Source organism: Saccopteryx leptura, chromosome 5, assembly GCF_036850995.1.
Source record: "Saccopteryx leptura isolate mSacLep1 chromosome 5, mSacLep1_pri_phased_curated, whole genome shotgun sequence".
Classification (NCBI taxonomy): Eukaryota; Metazoa; Chordata; class Mammalia; order Chiroptera; family Emballonuridae; genus Saccopteryx; species Saccopteryx leptura.
In genome coordinates, this window is record NC_089507.1 from 209611115 (window position 1) to 209629066 (window position 17952).

The 17952-nt window shown below is 54.0% G+C and overlaps 1 protein-coding gene across 2 annotated transcripts in view; it reads right to left on the reverse strand.

Annotated features, from left to right (window-relative positions):
• Nucleotides 1-128: 128 nt before the first annotated feature.
• Nucleotides 129-17952, reverse strand: part of PPP1R16B (protein phosphatase 1 regulatory subunit 16B) — a 95779-nt gene continuing 77955 nt past the window's right edge. For both annotated transcript variants that reach the window (XM_066387818.1, XM_066387817.1), the window contains exons 4-11: nucleotides 15413-15558; nucleotides 12434-12537; nucleotides 9434-9558; nucleotides 8098-8223; nucleotides 7476-7551; nucleotides 6184-6313; nucleotides 5925-6093; nucleotides 129-2440 (exon numbers count right to left, since the gene is read on the reverse strand). In XM_066387818.1, the coding sequence (XP_066243915.1) occupies nucleotides 1931-2440; nucleotides 5925-6093; nucleotides 6184-6313; nucleotides 7476-7551; nucleotides 8098-8223; nucleotides 9434-9558; nucleotides 12434-12537; nucleotides 15413-15558 (1386 nt within the window). In that variant the 3' untranslated portion in view covers nucleotides 129-1930. The remainder of the gene's footprint in view (nucleotides 2441-5924; nucleotides 6094-6183; nucleotides 6314-7475; nucleotides 7552-8097; nucleotides 8224-9433; nucleotides 9559-12433; nucleotides 12538-15412; nucleotides 15559-17952) is intronic.

Consider the following 17952-nt stretch of genomic DNA (forward strand, 5'->3'; position numbering starts at 1 on the left):
TTGGAATTGGGGTGAGGTGGCCTGAAGGTGTGACTCTCCCTTATAAAAGAGCCACCAGGGGCACAGTGACTCCCTTGAGCCCCCTGCTCTCCTGCCCAGCTGCCTACTGCTGGCAAAGCATCAGCCAGCTCCCTCTCTGGGTTGTAGGGGACTGTGGGGGCCACAGTGGGGACTGGGAATGACAAACAGCTGGCCCATTACTAATGCTGTGGCACAAAGGGAATGTCTCCAGCCACAGCCCCCGCCCCCAGCCCAGGTGCCCCCAGGGAGAATTTTTCATAGGCTCAGAAAGAGGAGAATTAAAGGGAACCCAGATTTTTCCCCCCAAATTGCAGAATCTGGACCTAGGGGGCACCTTTAGCGCTTTATGGAGGTAGTTTCAGGGAAAATAAAAGGCGCCCAGGGCAGGGAACAAGCCTGCTTACTAGTTACACCAATGGGTTTAGGCTGAGCCAGCAGACAGTGCCCAACTCATAGGCGACAATTTTGAAGGGGCTCATGAGAGAAGGCAGCGGAGAGGTGGCGGGCAGCCTGTCCCTCCGGCGAATTGAGTGGGTAGTCACACAGCTGGCCCCTGGCCTGGGCAAGGCTATGGGGAAGCAGGCCCGTGTCCAGCCTCTCCAGCATCGGGGAGATTGGGGTGCCGAGGCTGGTGGGCTGGGGTGAGACCCAGCCCCAGCCCCTCTCCTGAATGCAGCTCAGGGTACTGGCCACAGGCACCCGGGGTTTGTAGCCCTAGGCTGTCACCACTCTGGCAGGAGCAGGCTGGGAGCCCCTGGGCCAGGCAGGAACTCACAAGGGCCGGCTGGCCACTTGTTTCACTGAGTCCAGAAAAGGCAGAGCTGGGCCTGGGGTCCTGAGCATTCACTCTGGGAATGCGGGGGGGGGGGGGGCAGCAGCCCCACACTGCTCCCCCCATGGCTCAGTCTGAGGGGGCTGGCTGAGACAGTACCAACATGAGCTCACCCCTCCCCTTGGGAACGCCCTTCCAACTGGAGCTCCTCATCTAGGTTCCGGTTTTCAACACCAGTCAGTAAAACCTAGTGATCATGACATTATCCACGAAAGCAGCCAAGTTCAGTTCCCTCCTGCCTAGAGCTTCACAGCCTCGAGTAATTCTTTCACCAAATACACTCACTGTGTTCCCCTCTACTTTTTGATGTGTCCATCCAAGAACAAGATGTGATCTGGATTATTCCAGGAATGCTTTTCAACCTCGGGCCCTGGGTGGTCACACAGCCGGCTCCTGGCAAGGGCAAGGCTGTCAGGAGCTGGCGGTGTCCCTTTCATCTACCCCTGCGGGTCCGTGGCTCCCTCTGAACGCAGAGAGGACTTCCTGCTCCTGTCAGATGTGGATGGTGACCCAGAGCCTGATAGGACTCCGGGTACGACTAAGGGTCTCAGCTTCGCAGGCCCCCTCCCCTGCTAAAGCCACATTGGCAGTGGTGACAGAACTCTGAGTCTTAACCTGAGTCTTCTGGGGAACAGCCCACAAATCCTCTGTCCTGCCTGCTTCCCAGGAGTCCCGCTGTCATTTGTACACGTTGATGAAGTGTGTGTGTGTATGGAGGGGGTGGGGGACATGCGAATACCAGTCCAGAGAAGCCTTTACCAACAACAGAACTGGAATCCCAGCCCTCCCTCCCAGAATCAGAGGCAGGGCGAGTCCGGAAGCCGCGAGGGGCCCTCCTTCAGATGGCAGACAATGCAGCAGGAAGCAGACCGTGGGAGAGGTGACGGGCTGGGCAGCTGGCTGAGGGGCAGGGTCAGCGTTCCTCTAGAAAGCAGAGCCTGTCTCCCCGCAGCTGCCCTCTGAAGCCTCCCCAGCCAGGGCTGCTGGGCTGGGCTGGGCTGGGCTGGGCTGGGCTGGATTTCAGGGATCCCCCGCCCCACCTCCCACCAAGCATCTCTCTCCTCCCTCACATGGAGACTACGAGATGCGGCAGCAGCCATGGACCTTCTCTTCCATCTCCTCTATGGGGGCCTTGAACTTCAAGAGGGGGGGGTCTCCGCTGGTGACCGTGTAATACACCGAGGGCCCGTTGCTGCTGTATGGGGAAGTTCTGCCTCCGATCAAGGGGGCCTTGCCTTCACTGCTGCTCTCGCCCGTCCTGGCCACGCCGCCGCCCAGGTGGGAGCTCAGGAAGGGGTGGCTGAGCAGCTTGGCTGCGGCCCGGTGCCGCTTCAGCTCCAGGAGCGTCTGGGGGCTCTGTTCCTTGTAGCCAGTCCAGGGCGGGGCGGCATCGGCCATGCCGGGGCCGCCATAGACCATGCTGTAGTCGGGCACCTCATGCACTTTCCACACATCCCCATTGGACAGTGCGTACTGGTAGGCGCTGACCGGAGCCCGGAGGCCGTTCTCAACAGGCATGTCCATTTCACTTCGTGGGATCTTGGTAGGAAACTCAGAGAGCAGCACGGGCTTTTCCAGCCGGGGGTTCTGAGAGGGAATGGACACTATTACCAGCTGGCTGGAGGATCGGAACCCACTCCCCACCTGCACCTCTGCTGAGGGCATTGTTCTCCGGACCTGTCCTCCCTTCATCTTCCCTACCTGGGGAATGGGACCTCCATTCGGCTTTGGGGAACTCACCAATCAACGTGTTTCAGTAGAGCTGAACAACCCCTATCCTTGTGCCACAACCCCAGGCCTGGACAGGCAACATGCTCACTATAAGAATTGGTTCAGGGGCCCTGGCCGGTTGGCTCAGTGGTAGAGCGTTGGCCTGGCGTGCAGGAGACCCAGGTTCGATTCCCGGCCAGGGCACACAGGAGAGGCACTCATCTGCTTCTCCACCCCTCCCCTTCTCCTTCCTCTCTGTTTCTCTCTTCCCCTCCCGCAGCCAAGGCTCCATTGGAGCAAAGTTGGCCCGGGCGCTGAGGATGGCTCTGTGGCCTCTGCCTCAGGCGCTAGAATGGCTCTGATTGCGGCAAAGCGATGCCCCAGATGGGCAGAGCATCGCCTCCTGGTGGGCATGCCGGGTGGATCCTGGTCGGGCGCATGCGGGAGTCTGTCTGCCTGCCTCCCTGTTTCCAACTTCAGAAAAATACAAAAAAAAAAAAAAAGAATTGGTTCAGGGATGAGCTCTTGTCTGAAACCGGTCTGATGAAACTCAACCCTGACACTTTTGCTAGAACGATTGGGAAAGACGAGTTCTGCTTTTATAGGAATTGCGGGTGGTGAGAATGATATAAGCTAGTGGCTGGGGGGACACCATGTCAAAGGGCCTGCCTGATTGTGAGGCTGACATTAAGGAAGACTGGAGGTCAGAGATGCACCCTGAGGATGTGTTCTGAGCCCCAGGATCCAGCTGGGCCCAGACTTCCCAGTTACATGAGCCTTTTTCGTGAAGGCCTACTGCAGGCGGGGTTTTGGTCACTTGCAATCCTTCCTCTGTGTCCCCAGCATATCTCCACTTCAAACAGCAGAGATTCTTTTTTTTTTTCTTTTTCTGAAGCTGGAAACCGGGAGAGACAGTCAGACAGACTCCCGCATGTGCCCGACTGGGATCCACCCGGCACGCCCACCAGGGGGCGATGCTCTGCCCACCAGGGGGTGATGCTCTGCCCCTCTGGGGCGTAGCTCTGTCGCGACCAGAGCCACTCTAGCGCCTGGGGCAGAGGCCAAGGAGCCATCCCCAGCGCCCCGGCCATCTTTGCTCCAATGGAGCCTTGGCTGCGAGAGGGGAAGAGAGAGACAGAGAGGAAGGAGAGGGGGAGGGGTGGAGAAGCAGATGGGCGCTTCTCCTGTGTGCCCTGGACGGGAATCGAACCTGGGACTTCTGCACGCCAGGCCGATGCTCTACCACTGAGCCAACCAGCCAGGGCCTCAAACAGCAGAGATTCTTACCCGAGGGTCCCTAACACCCAGAAATCCCCAGATCACTAGAGCTGCCTAGACACTATAAATGAAAAGGTTGATACATTTGACCATAACAAAAGTATAAAGCCTACCAAAAATCACCATAGACATAGTCAAAAGATGCATGAGAAAACTGGAATAAATTTGCAACATATAGGACAGAAAAGGGACTCACGTCCAAAATAAAGTGCTCTTAAAAATCTATTTTAAAAAGCCCCACTACCCAAAAGAAAAAAAAAATCCTGACAAAGGACATGAATATAGAACTTACGGCAAAATACAGCATGCACACATAGGAAAGATATTCACCCTCACTGATAAACAATGGTATAAAAATTAAAACAGCAAAATGTTTACCTATCACGTGTCTTGAAGCAGATTACTACTCAATGCTGACAAGGGTGTGCGAAAACAGCAAGGCGTGTACACTGCCACAATGTCTTTGGAGGACAATATCACATCATTCAAAAAAATGTGTTTGGAAAGTGTGAATGCTTCGCACCAGCAAGCCCGTTTCCGGGACTCTGTCCCACACACACTCCCCAGGAGAGCACAGCCCGGACGTGGGCACTAGGCAGGTGGGAAATTCTGCCATGTCCTCGTCTTGTACTGGAACATTCTGCAGCTAAGAAGGAAGGCAGTCTCCTTCCTAGCTGACTTGGGATTTCAGGGATCTCCAAGAAATATATATAATATATATAAAACAAAGAAAAATAAAGCCTAGCCTGAGGCATTGGAAAGGCGATTTGATTTCTGTCTACTCGTTTCTCTCCAACTCCCAAGCCCGAGGGGACAAAGCCTCCATGTTGCCCTGTCCGTCCCAGCCAGCGGCTCTGATGAGTAGCCCCCTCCTCAGGCTCCACTGCTCCTGCTGATGAGACAAGCCTGCACAAGACCTCCCTGTTCACTGGGGAAGAAGGGTCCCTTTGAGATAGAGGTGTGAGTGCGCTGGCCTACGAATCACTTTGCATCCCGCCAAAGCAGTACTGTCTAGAAATGCTTCCAGCTGCTCACTGTGTGGTGGTAAAACCGAAAAGGCTGGTACAGTCAGCCTCTCCCTTCTTGTCCCCGGCTCTTCTGCTCTGGCCCTAAACCTCTGCCCCACTGAGCAGACACAGCTGGGCATGGACCTGAGTGCATCAGCACTGAGTTGAATAGCGTCCCCTCAAGTTCATGCCCATCCCACACCTTTGAACATGACCTTATTTGAAAGTAGGGTCTTTGGAGATGTAATCAGTTAGATTAAAATGGGGTCATACTGGATTAGAGTGTCTGTCTAACGAAGGGAAACAGAGACACAGATACACACACGAGAAAGAAGGCCACGTGAAGACGGAGGCAGAGTTGGGAGTCGTGCTAGCCAAAGCCAAGGAATGCTGGGTCGCCAGAGGCTGGGAGAGGGGCCTGGAGCAGACGCCCCGTCCGAGTCCCCAGAGGGAGCCAACCCTGCTGACACCTTGCTGTTTATAGGACTTTTGGCCTCCAGAACTGTGAGAAAATAAATTTCTGCTGCGTTAAGCTCCAAGTTTGCCGCAATTTGTTACTGCAGTCTTAGGACACCAACAGAGCATCTTTTTAAGAAAGCTGTCTCGAGCCCAGGACCAGGGGCTGCTCCTGGGGCAGGCTGCTTAGAGGTTCTACGGGTACCCTACTCAAATTTTCAAAAGATCTCCTCCAATCTGATGTGTCCTGGCAAACACAATTCTTAACATCTGGTTATAAGCCCCGCCCACCCAGGGTAGCTGCCCTGCTGAACCTCTTTTCTGGGAAGCCCAGAATTAGACCTGTCGGACCACCAGCAGGCACATGGTGGTCATTCACTCCTTGCTGATTATCAGGCCCTACTGGGTGCCAAAGCTCCCAGCTCTGACTCACACACACCCTAGGCTTGCCTTCTGAACCACAGTAGCTGCCACCATCAGACTGGATCCAGCTGGTGTACGGGCCCCGCCCAGCTACCCTCCTTCTAAAGGCTCTCAGATGAAGAGGCCAGACCAGGCTGGGGCCCTGGCCTCCTCCCAAGGCCGTGGCTGACACTGGGGTAGAGCCTGAGGCCACTCACCGGGTCTTTATTCTCCTGGTCTGTCCTGGTCTCCCGGATGTCCCCGTTGTAGGTTGCGGTCCGCTGGTCCTCGGCCGCGCTCCGCTGCTGCCACAGGATGGCCTCGCCCTCGTACTCCTTCCTGTACAGGTTGGTCCTGTCCGACAGGCTGGCTCGACGCACCACCTTCCTGAAGGCAGAGGGGGGTACTGGAGGCTGCATCCAGGCGCCACCGGCGGGAGCGTGCACGGGCACCCCGGCTGCCCGGCCCCCGACTCACCCACGGCTGCCAGCGCTGGACGTCCTCCGGCTCAGGGACGACTTGTGCCGCAGCTGGGACTTCATGATGACGTCGTGCTTGTGTTTTAGCTCCAGCAGCAGAACCTTGAACTCCTCCTCCTCACACAGGTCTGAAAGGGCAGGGGAGCCTATTACGGGAGGCAGCCTGTGGCCCCAGAGAACCCTCAGACCACAGGGTTTCTGACTCAAAACTCCCAGTCTCCTCTGGTGCGTGCAGGAAGGGGAGAAACCAATGCCATCTTTATTTCCTGGGCTACAACCCAATCCTCAGAGGAGGATGAGAACAGGAGGCCCAGGTTCTATGCACAGTCACAACTCCTAAGGCGCCCAGCTGTGATGGAAAGAGTCCTACACCTTTGACAGTTTCCAGTAGGACTTTACCAACTCTCCACTGACACAAGAAGTATCAGTAGAAACAAGTAGATACCATGTGGCCCAAGCAAGAAACTATGCAAAGGTGCTAAAATCATACACCCCCTATCATTCAACTCACTTAATTCTTTCATTCATTTATCTACTTCTTCACTGACCCAGTCATCCATCCATAGGTTTGTCTTCCACCCACCCATCCTCTTATCCATCCATCCATCCATATTTCATATTCCATCCATACATTCATCTACTTATCCACACATTTATCTATCCATCTATCAACATGTCCATCATCTATCTGTTCTTTTATCCATTAATCTATCATTCATTAATTTAGTCATTCATCCATCTATTCATCTACACATCAAACCAGCATTTACCCAACCATATAGTCATCCATTTATCCCTGTACCCATCAAAAACTGAATGGGCCCTGGCCGGTTGGCTCAGTGGTAGAGCGTCGGCCTGGCGTGCGGGGGACCCGGGTGCGATTCCCGGCCAGGGCACATAGGAGAAGTGCCCATTTGCTTCTCCACCCCCGCCCCCTCCTTCCTCTCTGTCTCTCTCTTCCCCTCCCGCAGCCAAGGCTCCATTGGAGCAAAGATGGCCCGGGCGCTGGGGATGGCTCCTTGGCCTCTGCCCCAGGCGCTAGAGTGGCTCTGGTCACAGCAGAGCGACGCCCTGGAGGGGCAGAGCATCGCCCCCTGGTGGGCAGAGCGTCGCCCCCTGGTGGGCAGAGTGTCGCCCCTGGTGGGCGTGCTGGGTGGATCCCGGTCGGGCGCATGCGGGAGTCTGTCTGACTGTCTCTCCCCGTTTCCAGCTTCAGAAAAATACAAAAAAACAAAAAACAAAAAACTGAATGGCAGCTTATACGTGTACCAAGTGTTGGGATGGACTTACCTATCGGCATTTCATCCATGGACGTCCTAGCACTGAGACTGGCCCCATGGGATACCAATAGCTCTGCCATTTGCATCTGAAACACAGGAAGAAGTCTACATTCCCACTGTCCAGATCTCAGAAAGCCTAGAAGGTGGAGAGAGTGTCCAAGGCCTCTTAGGATGTGACACAAGGAATGGAGGGACAAAGTTGGTCCCCAGGGAAGGCGTTGAACCCTGGGGCCAGGAATCCTGGGACACAGTGGGCTGACACCTCCTTCCAGTAAGCCTGGACGAAGGCACAGAAGAAAAAGGAGTCAGCTGCAACTCTAGAGTTGTCGGGTGTCTATGGAAGGACTACAAAAGCTGCCATTGGATTTAATGTTTGGGAAACAGACGGAGAAACGACTCAAAGCAGAAACACTGGGAATTTTCTACTCTGACAGATCTGTTTACCATCCTGTTAGAATGTAATTTGTCAAACGTTTTTGCAAATTCCCCAGGTCTTTCATAGCTCATATGCTAGTTATATTCAACACCTTGAGTGAGTCTTTAGTTCTTTTCAACCAACTGTCAGAGCAAAGAACAGCAGGTCGATCGATCCCGTACCGGCCTTTCCCACAGCCTTGTGGGTGAAAAACTACCTGTCCCCAGAAGGCAGCCGCGTGCAGGGGCTCCCAGCCGTCCCAGTCCTTCACATCCACGCGCACTCCGTGGTCCAGGAGGAGCTCAGCTGCACGGAGGTATCCGTTGGCTCCAGCTACATGCAGCTGAAGGAGAGGAAAGAAGTGAGCATCCCCGGGGGGCGGGGCGACAGTCCCACATTCGGAGTTGGGGGAGCTCTCCCTTTAATCCACGTCTCAGATCATTATCGGGGCCGGGAGAATAAAGTAGAATGAGGTGGAAATACCGGCCACATTGCAGAGAATGATTACATGTGCAATATGGACCTCGAAGGTAAGGCCGAGAAGTGAGCTCTTCTCCCCTGTGGTTGGCCTTAGAGCTCCTGCGGTTAAGGCAACAGCCTTTACTAAGTCTCTACTATATGCTGTGCTCTGTGGAAGAGGTCTCAGGGGCCCAATAGGTTGGTTTTAAAATAGGTCTATAAATTCTATGACACATCTCCCTTTCAGGAATGGAGCTTAAGTCCTCTCCCCTCGAACACGGACCAGATTGAGTGACTCGCGTTTCACAAACAGGATATTGCGAAGCAGCAGTGTGTGACCTCTGAGGCTCGGTCATAAAAGCTGTTGTGGTTTCTACCTTATGTTCTCTTGGATCAATCACTCTAGAGGAGGCAGCCGTCATGTCGTGAGGACACTCAAGTAGCCCTAAGGAGAGGTGCCAAGAAGGCAAGAAACTGAGGCCTCCTGCCAAGAGCCAGTATTAACTTGGATGCGGACCTCCCAGCCCCAGTCAAGCCTGCAAACAACAGCAGCCCTGGCTGCCATCTTCACTGCAGCCTCGTAAAAGACCCCAAGCCAGAACCACCCAGCCAAACTGTGCCCAATTCCCTGATTCACAGTAACTACGTGAGATGACAAATATTCCTGTTGTTTTAAGATGAGTTGGAGTTGTAGGGTAGCTTGTTATGTAACAATAGTAACCAATATGCCCAGTAAGGGAAAGCCTCCTGCTAAGGCCCTAGCTCTTCTACCCAGCACCACTCAAGGTTTCCAATGGGGCATGCCACCTTAGCTGCCTCATTTGTTCAATCTCCCAGAAAACAGATAAAATACTCAGCACATAAGGAACACTCAGGAAGTGATTAACATGCTTAGAGAGCCCGAAGTGGTCACAAAGTGCATCATGGGAGTGGATGGAAGACCAGGAAGGAGACAAGGCAAGGGGACCGCCCAGCCAAGGAGGGAGCCAGACTGGCTGGGAGGGAACAGAGGCCCCGCCCACAGAGGTGTGGCCTCCACCATGTGCTGGCCCACTCCAGCCCTCGCTGGTCTTGGTTCCGGCCCACATCCTCACCAGCGTGGCGCCCTGCGCATCGACCCAGTCAAGGTCCTGGCCCGCCGCAATCATGCAGTGGATGTCGGTGATCATCTGCTGCTCCGGAGCCGCCCGCATCTCGTTGATCTTCTCTTGAGTGATGCCTGCGGGGGAGGGGGACCCGGTCAGCACCCCAGGCCTGGGCCCCAAGGGCGGAGGGAGGGTCTTCCAGCCAAGGGGGTAGACAGACATGCCCACAGATCACTGTGTTCCAGGCCCAGTGAACACAAACACCACACGCCGGCCCACAGAACAAAGGCCAGGCTTGCCTGGCCCCCGGTGAGCACTGTAATGGTGTGGTTACTGTTACACATGCGGTTCTTCTACCTGGAAATCCCTACGGTCCGCACACCCACCCCAGACTGCTCAAATGGCTGGCTCCGCCTTATCCTCTAGGCCCGGCATGGACCACCTCCTCCAGTGCTCTCCCCCGACCACCTATTTGACCAGGGTCTCTGTTAGTTTCCTTCATATCCTTGTGCTTGGAGCATCTGGCACAAGGCTCAGTGAATTATTGCTATGGGAACGACTGAATTAATGAATATACAGGAGTCAGCAAAAGTAGGTTTACAGTTGCTCATATGGAAAATAGCACGATAAATTAATGAATAATCAAACAAGCATGAACTCTGCGTTTTGCATACTCACCACTATAAACCTACTTTTGCCCCACCCCTGAATAACTTTCAGTTGGAGAGTTGAATAAACGTGGAAGGACCCAGAAAGACATTTTAAAGCCTGAACCTCTTGTTAAAAGTTTAAGCGAGCCTGACCAGGCAGTGGTGTACTGGATAGAGCATCGGACTGGGATGTAGAGGACCCAGGTTCGAGACCCCGAGGTCACCAGCTTGAGCACGGACGGGCTCATCCGGCTTGAGCGCAGGGTCACTGGCTTGAGCGTGTGATCACAGATATGACCCCATGGTTGCTGGCTTGAGCCCAAGGTCGCTGGCTTTGAGCCCCCAATCAAAACACATATGAGAAAGCAACCACTGAACTAAGGTGCCACGATGAGGAATTGATGCTTCTCATCTCTCTCTCTTCCTGCCTGTCTGTCCCTCTCTGTCTCTGTCTCTCTCACGTGAAAAAAAAAAGAGTTTAACTGTTACTGGCAAGTACTAATGGTACTTAAAGAGAGAGTGACATGCTCTATAAAAAGGTCCACTAGATCAAACATTCTTGAATAGAATTTGGGGGAAAGAAGAAAAAGAAATGTGTGTTTATTTTTAAGTGAAATAGGGCATTTCCTTCCATTAGAATATAGACAAGACCCACACCAGAAATAACAGTGTCTGTGACATTCTCACCAACAGAAACTATAGGTATTTTCACATTGTATTATCTTATTGTGTCATGCATGAATTAATAAAGTTTGTATATAACATTTAAAAATATTTAGCAGCTTTATTTTAAGATAGTTGGTTTCCTTTATAATATCCTTTGATTCTGATAACTGTATTTAAAAGTATTATTCTGCTGGACCAGTGGTGGTGCAGTGGATTGAGCATCAGCCTGGGATGCTGAGGGCCCCGGTGCGAAACCCGGAGGCACAGGGTCGCCAGCATGAGTGCAAGGTTGCCGGCTTGAACACTGTATCATAAACATGATCCAAGGTCACTGCCTAGAAGCCCAAAGTTGCCATCTTGAGCCCAACGTCACTGGCCTGAAGCCCAAGGTCGCTGGCTTGAGCAAGGGGTCAGTGGCTCAGCTGGAGCCACCCGGTCAAGGCACATATGAGAAGCAATCAATGAACAACTAAGGTGCTGTAACTATGAGCTGACGCTTCTCATCTCTCTCCTTCCCACCCCTTCCTGTCTCTCTCTAAAAAAAACTGAATGAATAAATAAATAAAAAATAAAAGTGGCCCTGGCCGGTTGGCTCAGTGGTAGAGCGTTGGCCTGGCGTGCAGGGGACCCGGGTTCGATTCCCGGCCGGGGCACATAGGAGAAGTGCCCATTTGCTTCTCCACCCACCCCCCTCCTTCCTCTCTGTCTCTCTCTTCCCCTCCCGCAGCCGAGGCTCCATTGGAGCAAAGACGGCCCGGGTGCTGGGGATGGCTCCTTGGCCTCTGTCCCAGGCGCTAGAGTGGCTCTGGTCGCGGCAGAGCGACGCCCTGGAGGGGCAGAGCGTCGCCCCCTGGTGGGCAGAGCGTCGCCCCTGGTGGGCATGCCGGGTGGATCCTGGTCGGGCGCATGCGAGAGTCTGTCTGACTGTCTCTCCCCGTTTCCAGCTTCAGAAAAATACAAAAAAAAATAAAATTAAAAATAAAAGTGTTATCCTGAGAAGGGGTTTGTAGACTCGCGAGATTGGCACAGAAACTGTTCAGAGCCTCCGGAGAAGCTGCAGTGAAGGCCAGGGGGCCAGGGACAGGCACACTGATCGGCAGTCATCGCCGGCATCTGGGAGGAAACGGGGCACAGCCCTGGGCAGGACCCGGGGCCAGAGGGTCTGGATTGGAGATTTCTTTCTGAGAGGGAGTTTCCGAGTGGAGTCTGTATGGGGGGTGGGGGGCAGAGCTCTCTGATTGCTACATTTGTTTCCCTCCCGAAGCTCGTTTGTGACTGAGAACAGCCCACATCTTGTTTATCCGGGCCCCTGGCAGCCAGCGTGGTGCCTGGCAGGCACTGGCGAATGTTCCTGACTCTTGATTATTTTCCCAACTGGGAAGTTATCTTTATTGTGAATGTTTATTGACTTGTCACAGCCGACGAAGAGGAGACAAGGCCAGCTGAGGCCGCCCGCGTGTGTGGGTGACACTGAGGAGTACAGTACCTCCCTTCTGCACCGCAGGCGTCCTCATTTTGTTAGTCACGTGATAATAACAATAATTTCAACGGGGACCGGTCCCGTTTCCTGAGCGCTGAGCAGGAGGAGGCAGGCCGGTTCGCAGCTTGCCAATGTGGTCACCCGCCCTGACGTAAGAGCTGCTCACCGCAACCCTGCCCTGAGCCCGCTTTATGGCCCGCGCTGTGCTCTTACCCTGGTACGCCATGCACGTCTCGATGACATCCAGGGTGGGCTCATCCTCGCAGAGATCATATGGCATGTTCCCATCGGAGTTGACAGCAAGCAAGTCGGCCCCACTGCAGAGAAAGGGCCAGGTGGGGGAGGCTAGGCTTGGTCTGGCTCCAGCCTGTCATCTATACCCCAACTGTGCACCCAGCACCCACAACCCCACCAAAATGTACCCCAGCCAGGACAGTGACTTCAGGATCCTGGGGGCCCCAAACGCCTACTCTGTTGAGCCAGCAGGCAGGCACTTGAGGACATATGTCAAAGTCCTCCCTGGTGACAGTAACAAAAATAACATTAACAACAGGAGCACCATGTACCAGGAATTTGCTCAAAGTCAAGCTTGATCTAAGCCCTGCATACACATTATCACACTGAATTCTCGCAATAGTCCTCTCAGGCTGCTATGGTTGGTCACTCGGGGGAAAGCAAAGCCTCAGACAGGTTCAGTCACTTGTCCAAGGTCACACAGCTAAGATCTGTGGACACGACTCAAACCTGGGTCTCTCGTGTGCCGGCTCTTTTTTTCTTCTCCTTGTTCTATTTCCGTTTTTGCCCACATGCAAAAACAGCCTTGGCTATCCCCCACCTCTTCCTTCAAGTCCCTGCCCGAAAGGCTGACCGGGACAGGGACAGGACAGGACGGAGCCTGGGACTCCCAGACAGAAACTGTCTTCTGGGCTGGTGGTTCCCATGCGTAGTCCTGGGATGCCCTTTGGCAGAATTACCTGGAACCACTAACATAATTACCTGGATTCCAGTCCAGGCCCCCTGACGCAGAGTCCCTGGGGGTGGGGCTCAGGCTGTGTATTCTAAACCCGTCCCCTTGGGGTTCTGGTGCAGATTCTGGTGAGGACCCACAGTACCAGGCGGCCAACACTGCCTTTTCTTCTCGCACCATCACTGATCGAGCTGTGGCGAGGTCATGCTCCAGGCAGACATAGCCGCACTCAGGTTCTCATCAGAGGGTGGCCATGGGTCACCAGCCAGTCCTTGGGCCTAGCAGCCTCCACTATGACCTCTCTGGACTTCTGTGTGCCTGTGGGAAAGCTAACCCATCTCTCTGAGCCAGGGCGGCAGTACTGTACGCTCCCTCCTCCCAGAGCCGTCCAGTGGGCCCCTGGCTGCTTGGCCAAGACCTCTGCAGAACACCACCTGTGGTCAGCCGCTCTTCCTGACCCCTGCACTCAGGTGTTCCCATGGGCTTCCTGGGGCTTCGCCCCACTGGGATCACTCTGTCCTGCCTCTGGTACCAGTATCACAAAAGCAACCTGCAGATCCAACGCAATTCCTACTAATATCCCAGTGATGGGTGTTTGTGTGTGTGTGTGTGTGTATAAATGGACTCGAATATACATTTCTCCAAAAATATGCAAATGACCAATTAGCACATGAAAAGATGCTCAACATCACTAATTGTTAGAGAAATGCAAATCAAAACTACAATAAGATACCACTTCACACCCATTGGGATGGCTATGATCAAATAACCAAAGTAAGTGTTGGTGAGGATGTGAAGAAATTAGAACTCCTGGGCACTGTTGGTGGGAATGCACAATGGTACAGCTATTGGAAAAAGAAATATAGTGATTCCTTAAAAAACAACAACAACAACAACTAAACTATCAATAGAACTACTATGACCCAGCGTTTCCACTTCTGGGTGTTTGCTCAAAAGAATTGAAAACAGGGTCTCAACACATGTTGAAAACGGCATTACTCACAATAGCTAAGAACATGGAAGCCACTCAAGCGTCCATCGGCAGATGAATGGGTAGCAAAGTGTGGTATATACATACACAATGAAATGTTATTCAGCCTTAAAACGATAGAAATTCTGACATACGCTACAACACAACAGACCTTGAGGACACTATGCTAAGTGAAATAAAACCAGTCACAAAACGCCAAATACTACTTAACCCCGCTTAGACGAAGAACCTAGAGCCATCAAAATCATAGAGGCAGAAAGTAGAATGGTGGGTATGGGGGGGGAGGGGTCAGGGGAGAATGGAGAGTTACTGTTAATGGGAACAGAGTTTCAGTTTGGGAAGATGAGTTCTAGAAATGGATGGTGGTGATGTTGGTGAAACAATGTAAATGTACTTAGTGCCACTGGACTGTACACTTAAAACTGGCTACTAAGATGGGCCTGGCTGGTTGGCTCAGTGGTAGAGCATCCACCCAGCATCTGGAAGTCCTGGGTTCAATTCCCGGTCAGGGCACACAGGAGAAACGACCATCTGCTTCTCTACCTCCTCCCTCTCCCCCTTCTCTCTCTCTCTCTCTCTCTCTCCCTTCCTCTCTTGCAGCCATGGCTTGATTGATCTGAGCACAACGTCCTGAGCACTGAGGATGGCTCCATGGAGCCTCCACCTCAGGTGCTAAAAATAGCTCAGTTGCAAGCATGGCCCCAGAAGATGGGCAGAGCATCGGCCCCAGATAGGGGTTGCCTGGTGGATCCCAGTTGGGGCTCATGTGGGAGTCTGTCTTTGTATCTCCCCTACTCTCACTTTAAAAAAAAAAAGGCTAAGATGATCAATTTTATGTCACGTGTATTTTACTGCAAGAAAATTTGGGTGGTGGTAGGGTAGAAAATGAAGGGAGAGAGAGATAATGAAGAGAGACACAATGGAAAAGACAGAGCGAGATCAAGAGTGAAGGAGAGACGGAGATCGAGAGACAAAGATAAGGGCACACAGAGATGGAGAGGAAAAGGGGGCATTGAGGGAGAGGAGGAGAGAGGAAGAAACAAAGACAGAAGGAGACATAGGGGAAGACAGGATGCGGGAGGAAGAGAAAGTGACGGCACCGAGAGACCGAGAAAGGGGCAGAGACAGGAAAAAAGAAAAGGAGAGGGAAAGAGATGAAAGAAGAAAAAAAAAAAGAACGTGGAAAAAACCAAAGGCGGGAGAGGCTGTTCTTGGGGAAGCGAGGGGCACGTACTACTGAACGAGGATCTTCACCAGGTTGATGTGGCCGCAGGTGGCCGCGGCGTGCAGGGGTGTCCACAGCTCGTTGTCCTTGGCGTTCACGTTCGCACCGTGGGAAAGGAGCAGCTTGACAATTTCCTCAAAGTTGTCGATGCAGCACTGTGAGGGGGACACGGGCAGGGTCAGCTCCAGGCAGGGCCCCGGGCCCCGGGGGTGGGGGGGACGACACACCAGGCTCCCCTCGAGAGGCCACGAGAAGGACACGAACCAAACTGCCCGAGGTGGAATCCAGCTCCAGTATCCACCTGCTGTGTGACCTTGGGTAAGCCACTTAACCTTTCTGAGCCTGCTTCCTTGTGAGGAAGTTAACAATATACAGGATAGAGATATAAAGATAAGACTTTTTTTTTTATAAAGTCAGCTGTTAAAAAAAATTCTTTGAAAGTGTTGGCGGAATGAGACAACTTTTTGAATGTGGCTTTGAAACTTTTTCTTCTTAATCCCAGAAGGCTTTTTTCAAACGACACTGTACGGAGCACACAAACTTAGATAGACAATAGATTCAAGCAGAGCTGCCCGGCTGATGTGGGTGGAGGCGGGAGGCTGGGGTTTTTAGGGGGTTCCCCTTCCCAGCAGCGGCCTCCAAGGTGTGGCCCTAGATCTCTCCTAGTTTAACACCTCTGACTTAGGAGTTTCTGACTCAGGAGCTCAGTTCTTGGGGAAACCCCAAGTAATCAAACCTCCCCTGAAAGAACTCAGCTCAGTGTGAAGGCCCCAGGGGTGGGGGTGGGTGGGTGGGTAAGGCAGTCCCGAGACAGCCCTTAGGAGGAGGCAGCGTGTCTGTGCTCCTGCCTGTCCACACGTGGGACAGCTCCAGAGAGAGGGAAGGTCGGGAGGCTGCAGCCCCCCAGATCAATTCAGGGGCCCAACAGCCATTGCCTCCCTAACTGCAGGGACAGAGAGGAAAAGATTCCAAGAGGAAGGAGGGGACTCAAGCCAGGGCGATGGGCAGGGAGAGGCGATGGCAGAGGAGGAAGGCTGGGAGCCACCATCCAGGCTGCAGAAGTCAGCGGGGACTGTGCTCAGCACTGCCCACCCAGGCCAGGGCTTGGCCTTCAGTGCAGTGGCCGACGCTGCAGTTCTATCCGGAGGGACAGCACAGCCAGGCTCGTCTGTATTAGAGCCCTCCTCTGGTTGCACGTGGGGAAGAGACTGCAAGTGCAGCTTCTTTGGGAAGAAGAGGGACGGTTAGGAGCCATGTTGAAATGGCCCGGGAAAGAGATGATGGTGTCCTGGTCTAACAGACGTGAGGGTAGGCACGGGGAGAAGGGACTGGATGCCCGCCCATGGCCCCAGGTGGGTGTGGGGAAGGGGATGGGGAGGGGCAGTCCCACAGCCCTCACCCCACCCACCCCCAGTGCAGCTGGGGCTCAGCACAAAACGTGTGGAAAAGGAACAGTCGTTTGCACAGATGGTGCCAGACACCCAGGTTTTCTTTTTGCGTCAGCCAGTCTGGGCTTGGCTGACTCTGAGGGCATCTCTTCGGTCCGTGGGTGGGACGTGGGGCGCAGGTGACCTGGTGGTGAAGCTGGCGCTGACTCAGGTGGTGCAGAGAAACCTGCAGTGGCGCGGTGCGGCCCGCAGAGGGCGCCAGAGGCGCCCAAGTGAGGCGGCAGGGAAAAGCGAGGAGCCCCAACCCCTGTCCGCTGACTGCAGCCTGTCCGGCCCCTGGGGTCAGCGGACAGAAGAGCCTTATGGGCTGCCGAAAACAGGATGGGGGAGGGAGCCTCACGGTGAAGGGGTAGAGGATTATGCACCCACGGTCTTGTGATAGGGATGCCCAGGGGCTAGAGCAGCCTGCACCTGAGAGCCTGTCCAAGCAAGGGCTGGGTTGGGGGCTGGGCGCACCGGGCGGGTGCAATGGCGGAGGTGGGGGGGCACCGTGGAGGAGGGAGGCCTCCTCTCTTGCAAGTGGGAAATGGCACCTGGTATTTGGATGACTCCTCCATCCCCTCCTTTCCCAGGTCGCTCCAGAGAGACCGGGTGTGGACCCCACCTCCTCACGGATGCCCCATGCCCACTGCCCTGGCTGAGGCCTCATCGCCTCTGCCTGGAGCCCTGCGGCTGCCCTTCCACGCGTCCTCCGCGGAAAGGGTTTCCTGGTTAATCCCCGCAGGTTGCTCTCGGTTGCCAAGTGAAGGCTCCCTGTTGCCAAGTGAAGTCGTTGCCCATGCCTTCGCGGGCACCGAGAGCACTTCTTCACGTCGGCTGCCCTGGAGCAATCCTGACAATAACAATGACAACAGCACCGACGGCTCCGGCAACAGCAGTAATAATAACACGCCACCTCATCAACGAGAAGAGCTGGCGCCTTTGGAGGCGTTACTAGGGTTACCAGGACCGGGCACCTTGCTGGCCCTTGGCTACGCCTTGCTTCCTGTCATTCTCAGAACAACATTCCGAGGGCTCGACAGCCATAGTTGCTGCAGGCTGCCATACTGGACATTGCAGAGACACAGAACGTTCCATCGTCATAGAAAGTTCTATCACAGA